The sequence below is a fragment of the Thunnus thynnus genome, chromosome 14 (genome assembly GCF_963924715.1).
Source record: "Thunnus thynnus chromosome 14, fThuThy2.1, whole genome shotgun sequence".
Lineage (NCBI taxonomy): Eukaryota > Metazoa > Chordata > Actinopteri > Scombriformes > Scombridae > Thunnus > Thunnus thynnus.
The window spans coordinates 20,625,342-20,642,547 of record NC_089530.1 but is presented as its reverse complement, the minus strand read 5'-3'; the positions used below and the strand labels follow the sequence as shown (position 1 = coordinate 20,642,547).

Below are 17,206 nucleotides of genomic sequence, written 5' to 3'. Positions count from 1 at the left end.
CATTATTACCTAAATGCTATTACTGTGAAATCACTGTGTGTATATGATAATGATGATGGTATCAAAATACAAACAATCTCAACAACAAATACTTGAACTAACACTTAATGAGGCTAAAATGTAAGTGGATGGCTGCTCTGGAAGCCAACAACAAAGTGACAAAATAGAAAGTGAATAAATTGTAAGTCACTTTGGATAAAAGCGTCTGCAAAATGACAAAATGTAAAAGTGAATCTCACCAAAAATATGTGGCAGAAATTCTACATTAAACCCACTACTACCATAAACAAACACCATAGAGACAGAGCGCAATTAAGTCCCGCCCAACCCGGAGGGGAAAACAATTCATCACTCTCCACTGACTTTGTATTGTGAGAAGCTGCCTTCTTGTCACTTCCATCTGCTAGCAAACAGAAAAATGGCCAAAAGCTGCTGTGTGGTGTTGGGATGAACTACTAACAGGGTAAAGAACCCAGAACTAAGTTTTTATGAGCTGCTGAACTGAAAAACTGAGCCTTTAAGAAGACAAAAGTGGGTAACGTTACAGGGCTGTGTGCCACGCGGTGGAGGACACACTCTGCTGGTCACAGAGAACACAAATGAAAGTAAAAACACAACAGCTGTTTAATTGAAAGGTATTCAGTGTTTGGAATAGACGTTAAAGTCACAGAATAACAAACCTGCATTCAGCTGAAATACTAACTGTAAAAAGTGCCTGAATGGGAAATGATTGCATGTCTATGCATGTAATTTACCCGCCTATGTTTACAAACTGTAGTCACTGTATCAGCTGTGAGTGTCATGCCAGCCTGTTCTGTAATCCAGTTTGCTGTACAGTTGTGCTTTCTCTACTGTAGACATGATGTATTGCATCTTAATGTAACTGGTTTCAGAATATGCTATAAACTACCTCTTCCTCTCCGGTAGACATAGGGTGCTAAAATAATTTATCTATAATCTAACGTTTTTAGCTAGCTACAGGTATTTTGTTAGAATTTCAGCCCTTGGTTGTATATTATGGCGCTGGTTGTTTTCCCCTCCGGTGGACATGGTTTTCTATGATGCGTGCGCTCTGTTTCTATTCAGATTCTGAAATAATCTCAAATGAACAACAGGTTATTTCTTTAATATCAGTTTATAACAAATTAAATTAACTTTCAAATTTATCTCTATGTAATAATCTTTAACTAAAATAATACATTTCGTTTAAAGGTTAAATATGACTATAAAAATGCTCCAGAAATGTCTAAAGGGATTGTTACTTCCTGTAATTTAACTGTATTTCAATGAAGGTAGGCCTTCTTCAGTTAATTTACCTTCCATGAGCTTAGCGAAGGGTTCAGGGCAGGTGGAAGGAATAGGTAGTGTTAATTTATTGACCGCCACACCGTAAGCAACAGCCAGGCCGTCTATCCCACGGTACGGTACCTCCCCTGTTAACAGCTCCCACAGCAAGACACCATAGCTGCAGGAACACACACATAAAGGACATTTTAAAATGATAAGGCAGAGAGGAAGGAATATTTAACAAAGGAATGAAGAATAATGTCGGACAAATGAGAAAAGGTAGATATTTTACTCTTCTGTTTGTTTGTGGTGTGTTATTTTTCATACCTCCAAACGTCACTGCCTTTGGAGAAGAGAGATGACTTGATGACCTCGGGGGCCATCCAGGAGTAGGTGCCTGCCGCTGACATTTTTGTGGTTCTGTGCCACTCCCTGGCCAGGCCGAAATCTGTGATCTTCAACGTCTTCCTCCCGATATCGTCATTCTCAATTGTTTCAAGTAATAAAACTGAAAAGAGAGAGAACAGAGAAGGGATTAATTACAGTGGGGTCATGGAAGAGACTGGAAAAGCAGAAAAAGGAAGAAAAATAAAGATAAGTGATGCAAGTGTGATGAGTTAGAGGGAGAAGGGAGAAGCAAGCAATGAGTGATTGAGAGAAAAGGAAAAGTGGAAGGACAGGATTGGGACGAAAGTGTCAGACATGAGGGGATAGAAGGGGAAAGGAGAGAGAAGAGTGAAAGAGGAAGGGAGATACAAAGAGCGGGGGAACAGAAAAAGACAACATGCAGGTGAGGAGATGATAGTCGATATTCAACAGGGCCAACAGCGGTATGCAGGTCATTTATTACTGTAGAAACAGAGGCTTGACAGTGCTACAAAGCACCTGTCCTCAGGTCCTAAAACTGTTTAATAGATTAAAGACAGAGGGAACCCTCCAAACCTGCCTGTAACACTACACCTAGCCTGAGAGCCCTGTCACTCCGAAGCCACAACCCGCTGATGTGTGAAGTCAAGACCCTTTACGCCAGGGACATGTCAAAAAACAAAATGACTTCTGGTTGAGGACAAAACATGGGGATTTGTTAAGTCCACACATAATAACAACAAAAAAATCTATTCAAGAAATGGACAGGATTTTAAACAAGTTTATCAAACTTCTGAATGTGCTGTAACAGGGACCAGTTTTGTTTTTCAGGTCAAGATCTGATGTTGAACTTGTCCTGTTCCAGCTCAAGGATGTACAAATGAATCAAAAACAACACAGCCGTGCAAGAAATAACTTCAACCTTATAAAGCTCTCTTCTGTCACTGTCAAAAATGTGTTGACTGAACTTTTTGAGCGTTGAAAAATGCCTACTATGAGGTGTTAATATTGTAGTAGTGTTCCAGTTATTGTGTCTGAACGTTTTATGTTTATATATATAATTGTAGATCAGTTTAAAATGAGTTAGTTACACCCACTGATCCAATTCTACACACAGTCTTAATACAACAAAATGAAGTTTGCTACTCCTTAAATTCAAAGCTCTAGTAGAAAATACGGACAATACACAAAATGAAAATTTAAGAGAAAAAAGTCTAAATACGAAGATAATATAATACTACTAAGGTCATGAAAGAGTCATATAGAATACACATTACAGCTGCAAAAAGTACAAATCGGGATATAAAAGCAAAGGTAATGAAAGTAAAACCTGTGTGACCACATGCAGTGCAGCGGAGCAAACAGGTCAGAGTAAAAATTTGGATCAATAAGCTCTGTAATTAATACACACTGGGGTCAACAGCAAGATGTTGAGAGCATTTAATCCTTTAAAACTGGCTGTGCTGCTCACAACCAGGTGATGACTAGGGAGAAGTAACATTTTCCTGATGTTTCCTTTCAACTTGAGAAAAAAAAAAAAAAACTATCTTTGTCCTGATACACAAACTGCCAAATATGTATCTCTTTGATAACAAGAAGCACCCTTTTCCATGAAGTGGTGTCAAAACAGACTCTTTGATCCCCTTGATATTATTTTCAACATTTGTTTTTACTCCTGCCAAGTTCTCCTCACGTTACAAACTGTCCCATTTCATTATTTACATGTGGTCTTACCACTGCAGGTCAATTTGAACGCGGCCAATCAGCTGTGTTGATTCTACCGAACGTCAGCTACAACCGAGAAACTAAATCTTCGGAGTAATTAAATGTCCCTCAAGGTGGTTTGACAGAGGCACTTTAAGAGGTTGTAAGAGTTCACAATTTAATGCAAACAACAAGGATTAAAAAACACTTGAGTGCATTGTTGGCACTTACACTCAGTGGTAATATTCCCATGAGAAAAAAGGATGTAATGATAAAAGATACATAGTTGAAGTGTTGAAAAACAAATAAAAGCATCTGACTTTGTCCATCTACTTTATCACAATGTAAACTTGAAAGAGTTGTATGTTACTCAGTTTAAAAGCTATTTTTAAACAACTTTCAACAGATGCAATTCAGTGTATTCATGTGTGTACTTGTTGCACTATGTGTGCTGTATTCACTCACTGACCTTGGACTTACTCCTCCACTGTCGTACCAGACTAAAACGTGCTAAAACACACGTACACGCACACACAAAATTCTCATTCGTCATGCATAGATATGGGATTATTTTACAAGCGTAATCTTTCATAACCATCTGAGACAAATTTTGAATGGATTAACCACAGTAAGCAAGCTAAATGGTTAACTACATTTCAGCCCACATTGGGACCAGTAACGGATAAGAAATGTCTGAAGATTGGAGCGGACCTGCTGCCAGATGTAGGAGGGCGGGAAAGGAGGATAACCGTTGACTTGAAGAACAGATAGCAGGGTTGGGAACGGGCTTAGAGACCTTGGGCCAGATGCATAAAGCAAAAAATATGCGTATGAACAAAACTGAAACAAACACAAAGACTTTCCTTTTTACCAGATGTTTGTTCCTTTTTAAATCAATGCTATCATTGCATTTGCTCACTCCCATAAATTGTATGAATGCACCATTACTTCTCTATTCCAGACACTAAGTACAGATCTCACACCAGTGCTCTTTTTAAAATATTTAGTATGTATACCTCACTGTGTGGAAATGATTGGGATAATTCTTCAGTGTAAAGTAAGACGAGGCGTTAAATAAATGCCTTAACTTTTAAATGAAGATGTTCATACACACATTATTTTAGGCTGATGTAAATGTATCTATATTGGTCTAGAAGGTTTTAAAAATCATGTTGTTACAGTGACCAAGAAGCAACTTGAGTTTAGTTGATTAACTGGTTAATCTGTTGACAGAAATATAGTGAAATATTTTGATAACTGATTAATCATTCAAGGCATTTTTCGAGCAACAACAATTGGGATGATAGCAAGTAAGATGGCACATTTACTGGTTCCACTTTCAAAACTGTCAGGATTTACTGTTTGTCTTTGCTTTATGTGAAACAAACATTTTATACATATTAAACACATTTTATAGACCAAAAATTAACTGATTAATCCAGAAAAAAATGGGCATATTAATCTATAATGAAAATAATCTTCACTTGAAGCCCAAGAAGCAACACAACAAAAGAACTATTGTACACAGCTGATATCATTATATTGTATATTGACAAGTCTCTCGCTGTCCACATCCATCAAGTCAGGATACATTAATGACTGACCCCAAAAGGCATAATTTTGAATTCAATGTACACTTGAATACAGTTCATACTTGTCAAAAAACAAGACAATGCACCAATCTACAGCATGTTGTTCAACATACTATTGTATACTGTTTTGCCAACATTAACATTGCAAATAAAATGTGTCCTTAGCACTTTTTCAATACTCTGCTATCTTCAGTCACAAGTTTTTATATTTGTTAAGTGTGCATACATTTATACATTTACTTCTGCTATCATCCCAATTAACAAGGAAACACATTTGTTTTCTTTAAACTAATTAAAAAACTGCAGAGGGTTAAGATTTTCATGGGCATCCACTGGTATTTCCGATGTGCCTGAAATGATTTTAAGCAGTGCTTTAACCGTAGTGTGACTGTGATGGGTCTCCACTAATAACAGGAGTATTGGTGCCATTACTAGCCTCGGGCACTGAGGGGATCCTCTACCCAGGCTGCAACAATAGGAATTCCATTACAAACAGGTTTCACTAGACCGATGATATACTCCTACTTCCTGTTGTCAAGTCCTCTCTCAGTGATTCCATAGATTCCTCCCAGCAGGCTTGGTACGCTTATAATGACTTATGATGGGTTAGTTACACAACCTAGAAGAACAGTGGTTTTGGGATAAACCCGTCCGTGTTGATTGGCCTATAGAATATCATGCCAAATACTTTCTTTGTAGCGCCATGATACTTCAGTGTCAGCCCTCTAGAAATTTCTGATAAAAGACCTAACTCCTGTCTACATGACTCCCTGCTGACGTCATGCTACAAAATCTTTAAACCCCAGACAGCCATTTTGTTTGGTTGCTGGGTTATATTAGCAGCCAAGCTAATAACACCAACACACTACATAGCCATTAATGTTAAACCCGTGTGTCTATCTCATGTGATTGAAAAAGTGTTGCACATCATAATCACATAGACACTTCTTTGTTTTGGTTCTGCACTCTTATTTAAGATTGAACACATCAAATAAGTAATTCAATAAATATTAAATTCAATGTGATAAAATATGAATCATAGTAGCAGGAACTCTTTATACGCAGTCCCCCATTTTAGGGGAACAAAATCGGACAAATTAGTATAAAATTTAATGAAGCCGCAATATTTAATATTACGTTGCCAATTCTTTGCATTCAATGACAAATCTTAGACGTTATCAGACGCTTGGCATCTTCCCTGGAATAATCTGGGGGATTGTTGCCTTCAATCTGTTCTTCAGAGAAACAGCTGCTCAGTCAGACCAAGGTCAGGTGACTGACTTTGCCGGTCAAGAACACTATTTGACCATTAAAAACTCTTGTTTGCCTAGCCAGTATGTTTAGAAACACTATCGTTGAATTGTGGGGACAGAATGGTTGGTGACAATGTCAACCATAACAGAATATCTTGCTTACTCAAGGGATTCCTCCTCCCAACTGAAAATAACTATATATAAGACATTAGTGATAATTATGAAGTCTGTATAGTGAAGTGAGACTTCTAATGTAAACAAACCCAGCTTCTAAAGTAAAAGTGCAAGAAAAGTAGCATTGTGTCATTCAAGCTGCACAATACATTCATCCTGCTATTTCACACTTTCATTCTCACCTCCTATTGTACCAGTGAGTAAAGTTTTTTTAACCTTTAATTTAAACTATTGACAAAACATACAGCTTAAATACCTTAAATACCATGTTTCTCATAATATATTTTATAATAAACATGGTATACTTGGAAAACTACAGAACTGAGGCTTGTTCTAAGAAGCAGGTTTACTTCATTCAGTATTTATCAGACAAAGCTGTCACAAAAACTCAGTAAACCTGCTTGTTTCAACTCTCCCAATCTGAGTCTATGCTCACCTTTTCAGAACTTGAATGCATCCAAAACATTTTTAAACAATTCTGTAAATGTAACATAACAGAAAATTGCATAAGTCACAAATAACAAAAATATATAGTAATAAAATAATATAATATCTAATTTTAAGGCCATTCTACAGCATAACAGACTACAAACAAGTGAGGGGGCACACATGTTTACAGCAGTATACATTACTACATGTCTTAAATGTCGAAGCAGTAAATATTATCATCAAATTTGACTAGTCTTGTTTGACTAATTATGAGATATTACTTAATAACCATTAAAGTTTGTAAAGGAAAGACTAGTTAAAAAAAAATTGGTACAATTTTTGCCAACAGCAGAGGACTCTTCTTGGACTCCTCCTCACTGATTAGTGGCTCAGCTCAAGCCAACACCACATGCCACCAGCCCTTCTTTGAAGTCCACCTCCCATGACCTCTTCACCCTCTTCTCATTTCTAAGGTTTTTTTTTTTTTAAAGAAAAGTTAATCTCAGCAGATTTTCAACAAGCAGCTCCATATCAAGTTATTTTGCCTTGCTTTGTAATATTAGCCTTGCCAATAAGAAAAAGCGTTCAAGTGTTGAAAGTGTTCAAGAGAATATTTTGCTTTATATTAAGTTGTTCTTAAAAACATCTCACTGCAACCATGTGCACACCTGCCAAAATTCTTGTGTCAATATTTGGAAGTTGTACCTTGTTATCTCACATGCATCTTGTGATTTTAATCATGTCTGATTGGGCCATGTCAGTCATTTTTAAGAGCTGTAAACTCACACTGGTTAAAGAGTTTATAGACACTGTTAACATGCCAGTAAAAACAGCCCAATTTTATAGTGAATAATAAACTGACATCCGTGAACTTGATAGCATGCTAGATTCATTTCTATGGGCAGGCAACCTTTCTGTTCTGTTCATCTAGTTTTTCTTAGATATTGAGGCACCAAACCCAAATCTAGCCCCCAACTATTTGGCATGTATACAAATGGAAATATAGCAAGGTGAATCTCTCAAAAACTGGGTCAATTCTTGTGTCAGCAATAAATAACACTATAACTGTAAACTATTGTTTACATTGATAGACACAGCTGTGTATAGCCACTTATAAGCAACAGGTGATGTATGAAACCTGCTGAGATAGAAAATATTTAAACAGATCAGATAATTTCCAAAAGAATTGATCATCAACATCACAAATGTCCTATAACACCTTGTAATCACTGCTCTAAAAACTTATCATGCGTGAAAAGATTATAACTAAGACCATATGCTATTTTCTCTGCTTCTCCTCAGTCTATATTTTCTTACTCTTTTGAAAAGAAAATGTTTTGAAGCGGACAACAGTGAACCGCAATTGGAGATGGATGTGCCTCCAAGGCAGACCCCACCCTCAGTCCAACCCCCATTAAATTCCCCTTTCCAACAGAGGGTCTCCAGGCAGGCCCATCTTTCATGGTGGAACAGTGGAAAGATCAGAAGCAGAGCTGCTGCCTTCAAAGCAGGTCCCACGCTTCTTCCCTTTGCTTTATCCCCCTCAAGGTAAAAAGAAAAAATACTTTTTTTAGGCAAACATGACCGTTTCTTCTCTCATTTATAAACTAAAAATATTTCAAGTTTTATTCACTGCAACTCTACAGTAGCTGAAATTCCACAAACAAGCGATAAACGAAAATAAAAAGCCAGTTTTGGAAGAGTTTTGTTTTACACATTAGTCTTTGATTGTGTTTTCATTAAGAAAAGTTAGTTTCCCATGTGCACGGTGCTTTCACTGTATCAGAGCCATTTCACACCTACCTCGTTTGGTCTGGACTTTCAGACTTTTCGGTTTTATCTGAACCAAAATTACAGATGTGAAACCACCCCTGGACCAAACAGCCAAACCTTGGTCTGGTGAAAAGGGTGGATCAAACTGAACCATGATTCAGTTGATTTCTAGAGTGAAAAACATTTTTCGGATGGTTTGGACTTTTGGACGATTTATAGGAAGTTCCCGCAGGCTATCGTCAGAACCGGGAAAAGGAAAAATGAGCCGTTGTAGCACGTGGGGAGAGGAAGAGACCAAGTTTTTAATTGAAATATGGTCCGACGTTACAAAAAGTCAACTGGAAAAAACTCATAAAAATGCCAACACTTTCAAGTATTTTCAGAGAGGAGAGAGAGGGGATATAAGAGGATATGAGAGCAATGCCACCTGAAGATAAAGTAATGCCATAATAATATTATTATAGTGGCAACGAAATGAATCTGTTCATGTATTTTTCTCCACTAATTCAAACGGCGATAGAAGGTTACCTGCCGAATTGACAACACGCCTGCATCAGACACAGGCCTGTCTACAAACCAATCAATGTCAAGTATAATGAGATGGAGCCCACATAGGTGATGACAACAGGATGTAGGTATTTCATGTCTTCAGTGTTCTTGTATAATTGCAATGTGAAACCAAAACTAACTGGATCAAATGTATACAATGTAATAAAAACATGAACCTTGGTTCAGGCTTTCAGGTGCGAAAAGGCCCTTAGAGACAATTTACATCCATATCTACAGTATTTCAAGCATTTTACATTGAACAAGGACGGCCAAAAAGAGCAATAGTCAGTGATGAAACTGTAGTAATAAATTTGCAATCTACAAAGCTGTTTTTGTCTTTGTCTCTCAAGCAACAATGCTGTGTGAAACCATGCTCCTAATGCTGCTTAAATATCAACAATCTGAATTAAAACAATACTGCATTTTTAAGAGACATGTTTAAACGATTTTTTTATCTACTGCTAAAGAGATTTTTAATAAAAGCTCTGCATTTCATTTTCAGCATAATTCTGAGGCTTCTTTTATTTTTTAGTGGCATAACTAAGCACTGATGCAACATGGTTGCTATAAAAATTCGGACTGCAGCCTCCTAACTTGACGTGGCAGTATTTTCGTAACTGTGCCAACAGACTAAGCATGAGAGCAAGTGGGCTTCCTGTAGTAAGCAGAAACAAGGCTGCTAAACATTCCCCGGCTGGTCTGTCTCTCCCAGTTGAAATGAGAGTGGCCCCAGGCATTCTGGTTGATGGGAAAAGGATCAGGGCTAATGGCTGGCTAAATCCATCTATCATGGTCACGTCTCTCCGGGCCACTTGCTCTTTGTCTGATCTCTTCCTCTCCTAGTTTGTGTCTGTTTAAGCTTTAATTAACCCATAACTGTGATGATTAAAACATAACAAGTGTTAAAAGTGTACAGCTAAATATTAGCATCCATCAATGTGCTAGAGAGCTATGGAGGCGATTGGCTGATTCGGAAGGCAGCTCTTCTCAGCTGTGGGCCCTTTTCCTTTTCACCCTGCCCTGCAACAATAGGTGCAGTCAGGGAGAGGTCATAAAAAACACAGTGAAAGCATCTCCACTCCTCCTCTCTCCCCTCTGCCCATTCTCTCGTCAGAGAAAAGACAGGCAGTAACTGTCTGTGTGTCACCAGGGGTAATTGTGGGAAGCTGGAGAAAAGTTGCCCTGCAACACCTAGTCAAGCTTTGGTGACTTTCCCCCTTAGATTCTACGTATTACAGAAAAAGAGCAAGAGAACAGAAACATTAAAGAGGAAGAAAACAAGGATTTTTCTTGAATGGTCCTTTTTAAATACATTAAGTCAAATTGTTTTCTCTCCTGTGATGAGCTCTTCATGACTTGGTAACGAAAAAACGGGGTTCAGGAGGCGTTTTCTTCAATGTTGTTCCCACAAAAGTAGGATAGCTCACAGGGAAACCCAAATATATAGGGTAACCAGATAAGTTTGGTATTTTTATGCCGGCAGTGGGAAGAGCAACACAACAAGATGGAAAAATGAATGCAAAAAATAGCACTAGTATGGAATTGGTACTCAATATGAGCCAATTCTCTGAATTTAGGTTAACAGAGTGGGTATCAGGACAGAAAACTAATCTAGTGAGACATTTTCATCAAGTGTGCTTTGACAGTAAAATCAACTGGACACCCTGGTGGCCTACTGGTTAAGACACATACCACATAACTGCAACGCCTGCAATTCAATTCTGGCTGCACATACCCCTCCTCTCTATCTGTTTGCTGTCTCTCTGCACTTTCAACTGTTGAATAAAGGCAAAAAAAAATACAAAAAAATAAAATAAAATAATAATAATCCTTATAAAAATTTTTTTTTAAAACTGAGTAATGTGACAGGATGGGAGGATCATGATTCATCACCACAAACAGGTTTGAATTTCAACTAACTTTTGCTCATAGCATGCTGCACAAAATAGATGCATGTAACACATCCACTTGTCATCCACACATGCAATAGCACACTGCCCCGGTTGCTGCGACTACTAGGTCAAACTAGGGTTCCTCACTCGGGTGACGGTTTCATGGTGAGCTCTGTTTTCAACAAATATTCGCTCCATTTATTATTTGTCTTCATCTGTTCTATATCAGACACAGATTATTCAGAGTATTTTATATACATCTTAAAACATGTCTTGTAGGGGATCTTTAAATTCTGCCAGGCCTTTGTAGAAGCTGCAGAATGATGGACATGTGGAGAGAGAGACAGGGAGAGGGAGGGGATCACAGGGGACAGCGTGATGAAGTCTAACAATAGTGTCAGATTGATGGGAGAATGCTGTTGCACACGCTCCAAACGGAACTCCATCAGTTTCAGTGGCGTTCAAGCACACATTCCTGGCATACTATCGCTCACACCAAGACGTGAAACTCCAAAGTTAATGTGGGTTATGCGTGCTGGCTCAGGGCCAGGTTTCAGTGTGATTGCTCCTTATCTACTGCTCTATGAATACAACCACTCCTAGCTTGAGTGAGAAAGTTGAAATCAACATTGTAAGATGTGAAAGAAAAACAGGTCAATGAGAAGAGTAATGAATAGGACTAGTGTAGAGAGAGAGAGAAGATGCCATATAAAAAAATCCCCTAAATTTCTACGAACCAATTCCTACAGATACCAAAACCAACACTAAATTTATCCTTCAAACGAGTATTGTCTGCATAGACAAAGCCTGATATCACTTATGCACCAGTGGCATAGACAATAACTGTCATTCAAAAACAAAACACATAAGAGTTATACTATTGCTTTTAGGTGGCGTATTCCTTCATTACAATGAACATAGCGAGTGTAGTTCGCAGGGTTATTTTAGAACAAACTACACATCTCATTTTGATTGTAATGGATGAATATGTCAATACAACAGTATTAATAAACAGTACTTTAGTAGTTTAGAAGACATATGCCATATTTGGCTGCAGCTACATACACAATACTTTTATGTTAAATACATTCTTTGTTGGTTTTGATCTCTTTAGGAACTCTGTTGCTTAATACTAAAAAGAAAAAAAAGTAACTCCAGCATTATCCTTCAAAGTTTGAAAATTGCATGGGGCAAAAAATAATAGGGAGCAAGAGGGAGAATAAAGGAACAAGAGAGGGATGGTAAGGAAGGAGAAAAATAACGAAGTAAGAAGGGAAACCCCCTCAGTTTGTGGCAATAAAAGAGTACCGCTGCTCTCTGGGAGATTAAATATGAACGGAACAAAACAAAACGAGGGCTTTGAGACCCTCCGAGTCCTAGCCATTCTTCTGGCCACAGTAGCCTAGCAACCACTGCTTGACCAGTCCATTGTGCAAACGTATGTTAAGCTTTTATCCCTCATTAGCAACATTCCTCCCTGCAGGCTGGGATTTTACAGATTAGGTTGAAAAACACAAAAGAGATTGGACAAATCTTGCTGACTTCCAACATATTACTTTACAGGCTAATCATTGATCAAATAGCTGTATGTTTGTCTGTGTGGAGCATGTATACACTGCCAGTTGATAAATGACAGGCTGAGTAATTGAGTGAAGGTGGACAAGTTTAGGTGTTATTCTGCCTATGTGTACACTGTATGTACCTGTCTATATCCTGGTTTACCCTGAGAGGAAAAATACTGGAGGGACACTATCAGAAACATAGTAGAGATCGAGCCACATTAACAAACATTTTGCTCATTAAATGTTTAAAAAACTACAGATTGTTATTTAACAACCACTTATTGCAATGTATCTATTTACGTTTTACCCCCCATGAAGATAATTCTTAGTCCTTTTATCCTTTTAGACTGACACAACGCCAAGGCAAACAGACATCAGGCCCACAACAGCAGATGCAACAACTTCTCTAAGCTGCATTATTCTAGGTTTTTACTGGGAAAACAACCCAACACACCACAGGGTGCCGTTTGTGTGTTTGTGTGTAGGAGAGAGTCTTTTGTGAACTCACTGCCCTGGTTCAAAGCAAACACATACAGCTTCTTTCATTCGCTCTTCACTTAGATAAGACTGTATATTGACTGCAGATGTTCAGACCTCTGACCCTAAGACGATCAACTACCTGCAAATAGTAACAGCACTGTTGCAAATGCCAACTGGTTGAATTCAATGCCTTTCTTGGTCTTATTTTGTGCTCAACAGTGGGCTTCTAGTGGAAATCCAAGAATTAATTCAGAAAAACAAACATTTCTTCCATTAGCTTACAGTTCACATGTAAACACAAATGTTTCCAGCTTTTCATTAAAGCCCAAAACTGCATTTGTGAAAGCACATAAGTTTTCATTTCTAGCACTTATGCTGTCTCTAGGTCACAGTGAAGTGGCAGGACAAACACATTGACTTGCGTTAGCAGCACTGCAACATGTCTGTTCGGGGGAGTTTGTCTGTGTATGTTCAACAAACATCCGATTAGCTGAAACAGTCTAAACAGCAGTTAAATCCTTTCTCTCCATCTGCCCTATAATTAACACAAATCTTAAATAAGACTACTTATACGGCTGGGCTCTTCTACACTGTCAGCAGGGGCATTGTGTGCATATAGAAAGCACTATTTAAAAGTGTTCTTTCCAACTGTCTTGCAAAAACTACTGATCAAAAGCAAACCAGTTTCTACTGCAATGGATATACTATATAAACATATTCTAAATTACTTGTATTAGGTCTGGATGCAGCTTTTCCGATTTACCACAATGTACTTGTTTCTTGTGAATCAAGTGGACTCTAAAATTAGTTGTGAGGGTTGATGACTCGTGGACTTTTTGCCATACTCGCACTATCCCAACTGAAACAAAGACAATGTAAACATGTCACCTATGCAGCATGTAAATATTATGATCACTGTGCACATCTGTATTACCTGCATACTCAGATTTTTTGTGGTCAATCTACACAGGACCTTTCATATCTGTGCAACACTAACAGGAAACCCGCATATTTTACAAATCCAATTAGAATTGTCTTAATCTGCTGATCACGCAGGGACTGGTCTGTGTACATTTCACATGTTTTGTCTCCACATTCACACATTCACTCTCACAGCTGGAGATAAACAGACAGTCTTACACCAGAGCTGCTACCCACATGGGTCGGTGTTGATAGATGTCTCTTTTCACAAAGGGAGAAATACTGTGTTTGGAGTCATATTACACACATACAAACACACCTGAGTTGAAGTGGCTGGCCTGTGTCAGTAGTTATATGACTCAGACTCTTTTTCACATTGAGTCCTGTCCATTCATTATTTAGTGTGGGAACTAAGGTTTGCTGACCTGTTGTCAGTTACCAGTCCATGAAGGAAATAGTACAGTTGTTGCCCTACTGGACTGAATCAAGTTCAGCTAAGTGACTCAGCTAACTTATGAAAAAACCCAAATGTGGTAGAGTCTCAGAGTCTTATTCATCTTCCAAAACATTAATGCCTGCAGAAATTAAATTATGCAGACATGCCGTACCGTATAAGATGGCACCTGTAAGGGCCCTGCATCACAACATACCCCTAAGTGGATGTTTTTCCTCCAGTAATATACCTAGAACTGTTTTCTGTCTGACTTTTTTTACTCCATGACCTCTGGTATCAGCACTGGTTGGTCAAGCACATGGTCTGACAGTGTGGACTGAGCGTGTCTGGTTTTGTGTTTGGTAAATCACTGACTTTATTTGAACAACATTTCAGCTTGGGGTGGAGAGGGGGCTGGGAAGGTGTGTGTGTGTTTAAGGATGGGGGGGGTGAGGGCAGAGGGGGCAGCCCAGCTGAGCAAACTCTGAGTTGATTTCACATCCTCTTGAGGGTATCCCCCACCACTTCATACATCCACAGACCTTTTAAACCTCCTTAAATCCATCCTGAATAAAGGGCAGTGCTGTACCCTGATGTGAAATATGAGGATTGTGAGTTTTTAGGCTGTAATGACAAAGCTATGTTTTCCTATTAGCCTAGAACCATGAGGTTAACAATTTCCCAATGCCCCTTCTCATGAAAACAATATTAAACCATCACTATGTGACAGGTGGTCAAATGTGAAGTCACAAGATTGTCTGGGGTGGATGAGACTTAAAATGCCTGCTTTAAAAGAGGCTGCAACGTTTGTTACCAATAACAGCAGACCTGATCTGGGAGAAAAATATAACTATAAATAACAAAAGGAGAATGTGCTGCATGTGCAACAGGTGGATGGTATACCATGAGGACTTTCTCCTAAAGTTAGGTTGCCTTTCTCTCTAATCTTGTTTTATAATTTATTTTTCTCAAGCACACACTAAGACACACTTGAATCTTTGCTTACTGTTGCTAGACTTCAGGTCACGATGGATAATGGGTACCACGGCCTCCTCGTGTAGGTAGTGCATCCCGCGTGCAATCTGCACGGCCCAGTTGACCAGGATGTGAGGAGGGATGCGCCTTCCGGTCAACACCCGGTTCAGGGTCCCGCCTCGGGCATACTCCATGACCAGGCACAGATTGGGCTCCTCCAAACACACTCCTTCCAGTTTAATAATGTTGGGATGCTGCAGCATGGAGAAAAGTTTCGCTTCTTGCTTAACACTGCCGGCGGCGGCTGTTATGTCCTCATCTGGGTCTTGCCTAGCCGCTTTCACGGCGACCTCTTGATCTTTCCATGTGCCCCGGTAAACTTTACCAAATCCACCCACGCCTATGATCTCCTCTAGGACCAGTTCACTGAAGGGGATCTGGACGGGCGAGCTCGGGACTCGCTCTCGTACCCCAACAGACCCACTCGTAGCGGGGAGACGGTAAATAGCCGGCTGGTAGGTAACATAGTTTGAGGGGAAAATCCCGACCCGATGGTTGATTTTACCCGTCCACCATCCCTCGTCCCCGGAGATCGCAGCGTCCTTGGACAGGACCTCCACCACGTCTCCGCGTCGCAGGCTGAGCTCGTCCTCGCCGCTGGCCTCGTAGTCGTACGCGGCCGTCCACAGGGACCGAGTCGGGCACAGCGGGGCGGAGTGAGCCCACGCCCGCACTGTGGGGGAATCTGTCCAGGCATGCTCCCCGGTCCCACCGCCGCCCGGCCGCCCTTCACCGTTTGGGAAAGCGGCCTGCGAGACATCCATTTCTCGGTGGCCGTAGCGGCACCATAGGGTGCAGAGCTTATAGAACTAAATTAAAACTTTAAAACGGCAAAAAGCAACTTCTCGAAATCCTCATGCTGCCACAGCCGCAAGACTAGCTGATGGGAAAAGAGGGGGATTCCCTGCGCAGCCCACGACAGGGTCAAACCGTGTCCAAAGTCCTGTGTGTAGGGGAGGGGAGGGGGGACAGCGTCCACAACCCTGTTATCCACGTCGCCACTCCGGTGAAAGTGTCTGAGGGTCAATATCTAGCTAGCGAAGTTAGCCGACACACTTTTTTAATTAATGACACCACTTTTTGAGATGACGGCTGACTTGTGATATCGTTGGAAATGAACAAACAATGTAAACCTCAAATAAAACCAGCTATGGCAGAAAATGTAATCCAAAACATAGCCTCTACTTCTGCTTCATGCTAACGCGGACAGGCTAAAGTTAGCTCTCGTTACCAAGTTTTCGCAGGTGCCGCAAGAGGTGCACCTGCACCGTCCACTCCGACCAAAGAAAGAGTGGCTCCGAGGGACAGGTTTCTCCCTGAAAGCCACCAGTAAATCTCATCTAGTCAGCGTATCCCGAAATCTTAAATTGGCTTGCTCGTCTGTGGACTTTTTCACTGAATTTTTAATTGTTAGCTTAGCATAAGTCAGCCCGTTGACTTAGCACGGCAGTTGGAAAAGTTTCTCCTCTCAGCTTTAAAAACGGTTATTCCCAAGTTTCTCTCTCCCGGCGGGGGGTGTGAAGAACAGCCGGCGGTTGAACACTTAAAATCGCTTTAAACATCCTTGACTTCAACGCGACAATACGGGAATAAAAACCTGAAGGGAATCCGTCCACTTTAATCAAAACAACCCCCCCCCTCCACCATCGCGGTTGTCGCCAGACGGAGTCGGACTGTGGCTGCAGCACGGAGGAGCGGAGGGAGGGACGCTGGAGCTGCTGGAGCTGCTGGCTGTGCTGGCCTCTGATTGGTGGAT

At 40.0% G+C, this 17,206-nt stretch overlaps 1 protein-coding gene across 2 annotated transcripts in view; it reads right to left on the bottom strand.

Annotated features, from left to right (window-relative positions):
* The window catches only part of map3k21 (mitogen-activated protein kinase kinase kinase 21), a 28,221-nt gene extending 11,083 nt beyond the window's left edge, over positions 1 to 17,138 (bottom strand). Inside the window, exons 1-3 of one of the 2 annotated variants that reach the window (XM_067610486.1) lie at positions 15,422 to 17,138; positions 1,615 to 1,795; positions 1,317 to 1,465 (exon numbers count right to left, since the gene is read on the bottom strand). In XM_067610486.1, the coding sequence (XP_067466587.1) occupies positions 1,317 to 1,465; positions 1,615 to 1,795; positions 15,422 to 16,214 (1,123 nt within the window). In that variant the 5' untranslated portion in view covers positions 16,215 to 17,138. The remainder of the gene's footprint in view (positions 1 to 1,316; positions 1,466 to 1,614; positions 1,796 to 15,421) is intronic. The other variant, XM_067610487.1, reaches the window with a different exon arrangement.
* Positions 17,139 to 17,206: the final 68 nt, after the last annotated feature.